General features: G+C 49.8%; 1 protein-coding gene across 1 annotated transcript; it reads right to left on the bottom strand.

The window, feature by feature from the left end:
- Nucleotides 1–3,725: 3,725 nt before the first annotated feature.
- Nucleotides 3,726–4,115, bottom strand: LOC123258224. Its single transcript, XM_044718099.1, has one exon. The coding sequence runs from the start codon at nt 4,113–4,115 to the stop codon at nt 3,726–3,728; it is 390 nt and encodes a 129-aa protein (XP_044574034.1).
- Between the last annotated feature and the right edge of the window lie 1,751 nt (nt 4,116–5,866).

Here is a 5,866-nt window from a genome sequence, read left to right as displayed (position 1 = left end):
ATGCGCCAGCCTTGTATAATAATACTAGCGACTTTTTTGGGGGAAATGCTGGAAGTACTAGAATTCCCGACTGATGTCTATTATGACTGATATTTCTCTGAATTTCTCTGGTTATTGCGATTGGTAATCGTCAAAGCATCGGGGAACGCTAGGTGACCTTTGGTCCTGTTCTGTTGACTCGATATTAATGGAAGTCATTTTGCTATTTAGAGCTTGTTCTATCGATGAGTTAATAATTTGGGATTTATTCTGTAACATGTTGTTTTGTTGAGCTTGTATACATGATTGTACTAAATCAGTTATTTCGGTTCTGCCTAACTCTTCTCGATGGTTATCACTCTCGAGGTATGGGTCACTTGGATGTCCTTTTTGTTGCATAGATCTTGTCTGTACCCCTTTTCTTGGTATATCACCTTTCCCTCTGTTATATGGATTAGCTCTAATTGGTTCAGGGCTGGGATCTAACCTAGGGTGGGATCTCCTACGGTCTCTGCCTCGTTTATTTCAACCGTTTATTTATTGTCAGTAAGCGATAGTCGGTTAACTGAGCAACTACTACTGCAAACGACACAAATTGATTTCACTTGTAAAAGTGGCATTAGGAGTCGTTGCCAACATATCGTTTGAAATCGTAGGTACTAAAATAATGTAATCGTACTATAAAAACTAAATAAAAACGAAATCCACACACTACAGTCTACAGAAGCTAAATCCATTTGTCCATGAAGCTTCTCAGGCTTGGCTTGCCTTTTCATTGTTGCGGGTTGGGGGCAACTAGCTAATGCTCCTATATCGTGCGATGCCAAGTTTCCTGTATTGTTGACGAAGCGCTCTCAATTTGTCCAGAGCTATGTCCGATACTTGCACGAGTCGAATTTTCATGTGTGTCAACGAGCACTGGTGAGTCTCTTGCAACAGCGTGTTTGGATAGTAAACGCGCAGGAAGTCTGAAGTCAGATGGTACGGTCATGCATACTCTGTTTTAAATGCAAGCGTCATCTGATGACTCAAATCATGGGAGATTTACCCTTAGATCGAATCCGGGCTCTCCGCCCATTCTCCATATGTGACGTGCATTTCTGTGCCCTATTGAAACGACATTGAAAATTCGTGGTAGGCCACCCTACAAGTCCTACATTGCTATTTTTCATTTAGAAGTAGTATCTGATTTATCAACTGATTCCTTTTTATCGGCATTTCAAACGTTCGTTGGGCGCCGAGGAAGACCGCGGATCGTGCATTGCGACAACGCGACAAACACATGGGCGGACTATGGGAGGCAGGTGTCAAATCTGCAAAGCACCTACTTCTACGAGCGGTGGGCAGGGCGAGGTTGACCGCAGAGGAGCAGCAGACCGTCCTTGTTGGAGTCGTGCTGGATGAATTCGAGTCCCCTAGGCGCCCTCAGTCAGGTTCCAAGCGACGGCAAGGCGTTGACTCCCGGGCACTTGTTGACAGGCGGGCCGCTCATCGCCCCACCAGCACCACGGACCCAGGACCAGCAGAGTCTAACGTTCTTACGGCGATGGCGGCTTGTCTCGTCAATCAAGCAAACGTTTTTAAAGCGATGGGAGTACGTCTACAGGTTGGGCCTAAAGGTGCGGTCGAAGTGGCATCGGGAGCAGGTGGACGTCAGCCGCCCCAACAGTGGATCACCGCCAGGTCATCGCCCTGACCCATCATCGAAAACACGCCGGCGCGGACGAAAGGGTCAGGGTTGCCGTCGTGAGGACTAGCTCTGGAGCTGTATGCAAGAGAGCGATCCATAAGCTGGCGAGGCTGCCGGTTGGTTGAAGACGGATGGAGGCCTTCAACGGGGCCGGTGGAGCATAATTAGACTAGATTAGATTAGTAGCATAATAAAATACTGAAGTCGAGAACAAATTGAAGTCTAGTCTAAGTTAGCATAGGGTGGAGCGGGAGCGAAATAAAAGCTCAGTTGCGCTTAGGTTAAGGTTTTTTTGTTAAACATATCGAATTATAACGTCTAGTCGAGTGTGGGTACTTTTCTTTTCGTCGTTTTCGAAATTTTAAAATAACAGCCACCTTTATTTTTTTAAATTGTTTAGATAAACTAATCTTATTTTACAAACTTTGTCTTCAACTTTCACAATTAAATTTCACTTTGTCCGATCAATGTTTGTATGTTACCTGTTCTTACATACCACCTTCGTCCGAACCGCCAACTGGCAACATTTGTCCGCTATTCGTTTTGTTTTCGATCGTCTGTCTGATGGTGACCAGCTGATAGCTCTGGGTGACTTTAATATCCCAGAACTTATGTGGTCAAATGTTGATTATTCACCGTCTTTACAGCTTAACTCCCACCATGACTTCCCTGAGGGCATGTTCGACATGTCACTCGGGCAAATTAACCACGTTAGAAATTCTTTAGGTCGGCTGTTGGACTTATGTTTCGTTTCTGATCCTGATGGAATTACTCTTTCCAGAACTTTGCCCCTTTCTAACCCTGAGGATCCATATCATCCCACTCTTGAGGTTTCAATCGAAAATAATTACTTTATTGACCTTAAGTCTACAGTTAAATCTCAGAAAGTTCGTTTCTTTCGTAAGGCTGACTTTATGAAATTAATTAAGTTAATTTCGGAATTTGATTGGTCTGATTTACTGGCATGCGAGGATATAAATTACAAAAATTGCACGTACACATACACAACATATTTTTCGACGCTTGCGTCTCAACGAATCCGCTTTGGTCTACAAGGCACCTTATAAATTTAAGGAACAGTTTGAGTAGACTTTTAAATAAACATAGATTATCTGGCTGTAGATTACCTGTTCTCGCCGCCAAGAACATTCTTAACATTCTAAATAAAGATACAAAGCCACAACCACTCTTTAAGGTCGAGCTCGAGCCAGAAAGCAGGTCGCTGAAGAAGAACGAAGTCCACCCAATCTACAAGCTGCAATATCTTTTGTATCGGAGAATCACAGTTGAAGAGCTACAAAACCCCACTCCCACAACTCCACTTACTGCACTACAAACAAGGGCAGTACCGCGAAGAAATGTGCAAACTGCGGAGGCAACCTTACAGCAAACTATAGAGGATGTATGGTGTACAAGGAGTTTTTTTTTTTTTTTTTTATATTCGTATTTTATTTAATTTCTCTTATGTTACATTAATCCTATTATCTATACCAATTATTTACATTACTATAGCTTATGTTGTTAATGGGGCTAGAGGAGCTTGATGCTGTTTGATGCTGTTGTGTTGGACGGTACGGCCGTAAAGCAATGCTTCGCCCAACTCCTGCAGCTTAATCCTCCCCCCCGTTACGCACCCTCTCCAGGGCTCTCAGCTCCTTCATGACCTTCGCCACAAACTTGGCTGTGGCTTTCCATTTCCGCCCCGACTCCATCATCAGTGGCACCATTCTCTCTGGTGAGAAGATCTCCTCCTGGCTCTCCTCCAGGTTGCTGCGGTCCTCGTCGAAGCGCCGGCAATCGAAAAGGACATGGTAGGCGTCTTCCAGGACCCCCCTGCCACATGAGGGGCAGCCCTCCTCTCGTTCGTGCCCAAATCGCTTCAGGTAGCTTCTGAAGCACCCGTGTCCGCTAAGGGCCTGGGTCATATAGAAATCCACCTCACCGTGATTTCTTCCGATCCATAAGCCCACGTCCGGGACAAGCCTATGCGTCCAGCGTCCCTTGGTGGAGTTTGCTCATAAGATCTGCCAGTTGGCCAGGCTTCTGGCTCTCGCCGCTAACTTCCTAGCCGACGCCGACGTGGTTTCGCCTGCGCCGTCTCGGCCAGCTCTGACCTCTCCCGGACCAGTTCCCTTAGCGGAATGAGACCGGCGATCACGAGTGCCGCGTCGTCCGACACCGTTCTGAAGGCGCATGACGTGCGTAGCGCACAAAGCCTATAATCGGCCTCGATGCCCCGCACATAAGCCCGCACAGACGTTGCCTCGGCCCACACCGGGGCGGCATACAGTATTTGCGAGCTTACCACGCTGGTGATAAGCTTACGCCTTTCCTGCCTCGGGCCTCTAATGTTGAGCAGCATGCGTGAGAGTGCCCTTATCGTCTCACTTGCCCTCTTGTGAGCATACTTCAGGTGCTCCCGAAATGAGAGCCTCGTGTCCAGCATCACTCCAATATATTTTATGGCTCTCTTTGATGTGATGGCCACTCCTCCTACTCGGACCGTCGCCGTTTCCACCTTTTAACGGCTCGAGATTAGCACTGCCTCCGTCTTGTGCGGTGCCAACTGTAGTCCGGCGGTGGACAGCCAAGCCTCCACTTTCTCGATTGCCCGGTTCGCAGCAGCTTCCACCTCCCGGATTGTCTTCGCCACGACCACCACTGCAACGTCATCGGCGAATCCAATTACGGATGTTCCCTCGGCCATTGGAATCCGGAGAACACCATCGTACATTACGTTCCAGAGCAGTGGCCCGAGCACTGAGCCTTGGGGCACTCCAGCGGTGACCTCGCGCTCTTTGCGTCCCTCGGTCGTGTCGAATAGAAGTGTCCTGTTGCTCAAGTAGCTGTCCACCATCCTTAGGAGGTATCGGGGTATCTTCAACTTCCACAGCGCCTCTAACGTCCGCGACCAGTTCGCTGTGTTAAAGGCGTTCTTAATATCGAGGGTTGCTACCAGGCAGTACTTTTTGGTGCCCCCTTCCCACCGGGTGCCTTGAATGGCGCGTGCTGCCAGGTCCTTAACCCGTCTGATGGCGTCCACCGTAGACCGGCCTCTTCGGAAGCCATATTGCTCCGCTGCCAGGCCGCCGACCCTGCTTATGGCCGCCTGTATTCTTGTTGCTATTATTTTTTCCACCACCTTGCCCACGGAGTCTAACAGGCAGATCGGTCTGTACGATGCTGCTTGCCCAAGTGGCTTACCAGGCTTTGGCAGTAGGAGTAGCCTCTGCCTCTTCCAAATTGCCGGAAAGGTGCCCTCCAGTAGGCACTGATTAAAAATGACGGCCATCTTCTCCGGTATCAACGCCAGGATGATCTTCAGCGCCCTATTTGGCACCGCGTCCGGGCCAGGGGCTTTACTGGGGGCTAGTTTGCTGGCCGCCTTACGCACCTCATCCGCCGTGACCAGCTCCACCGACTCCACTTCGTCGTTAACCGACTCCGCTTCGCCGTTCTCGTTCAGGTTCGGCCGCGATCCCTCGTTCCGTTCGTTTGGAAAGAGGACATCGATAATGCCCCTCAGTTCCTCGGGGTCCGAAGGCGCCTGGTTGCCTGCCCTTACCTTCTTGGTGACAATCCTGAAGGCCTGGCCCCACGGGTCGTGTTCAGCCTCGTCGCACAGTTTCAGGAAGACCTCCCTTTTGCTTTCCCGTATGGCTTTTTTTAGGGCTTTCCTCGCCGCTTTAAATTCCAACCGTCGCTGATCCTGCGCGTCGGTACCGCGCTCGCGTTGCAGCGCTCTTCTGGCCTTAAGGCACTTCTTGCGGAGTAAAGCGATTTCGCTGTTCCACCACGGCGTCGGTTTGTGGTGACGCGAGTAGGTCGTTCGAGGCCTCATGCTTGCCCTGCAGACCTCGTCCAATACCTCAGCAAGTGCTGCCGCCGTTTCGTTGACCGAGGCAAGGGGGACAACAGTCGCGCTCTGCGCTCGGTTTATTACTGTTTGGACGTCGAGGGTGTCCTGGCGGTACGCCTTTCCACTGTAGGGTGGGTTGGGGTCAGCCCGGCCCGCTACCAGTGTGCACAATATTGCTTCATGGTCGCTAGCCGTGAAGGTGTTGGAGATTCTCCACTTGGAGCCGCGGCCCAAGCTTTCGCTCGCAAAGGTCAGGTCGATTATAGATCCAGCGCCTGCTCTGTTGAAGGTCTCCTGGTTACCCTCGTTGAGTAGCGCCAGGTCCAGGGGAGCCAGTC

This window comes from Drosophila ananassae (genome assembly GCF_017639315.1).
Source record: "Drosophila ananassae strain 14024-0371.13 chromosome Y unlocalized genomic scaffold, ASM1763931v2 tig00000113, whole genome shotgun sequence".
Classification (NCBI taxonomy): domain Eukaryota; kingdom Metazoa; phylum Arthropoda; class Insecta; order Diptera; family Drosophilidae; genus Drosophila; species Drosophila ananassae.
Note: the sequence above shows the minus strand (reverse complement) of the source record. Positions and strands in the feature narration are given on the sequence as shown.

Excerpts from the sequence above, each read along its gene's own strand:
- LOC123258224 (XM_044718099.1), bottom strand. The coding sequence starts at position 4,115 with ATGCTGGACACGAGGCTCTCATTTCGGGAGCACCTGAAGTATGCTCAC.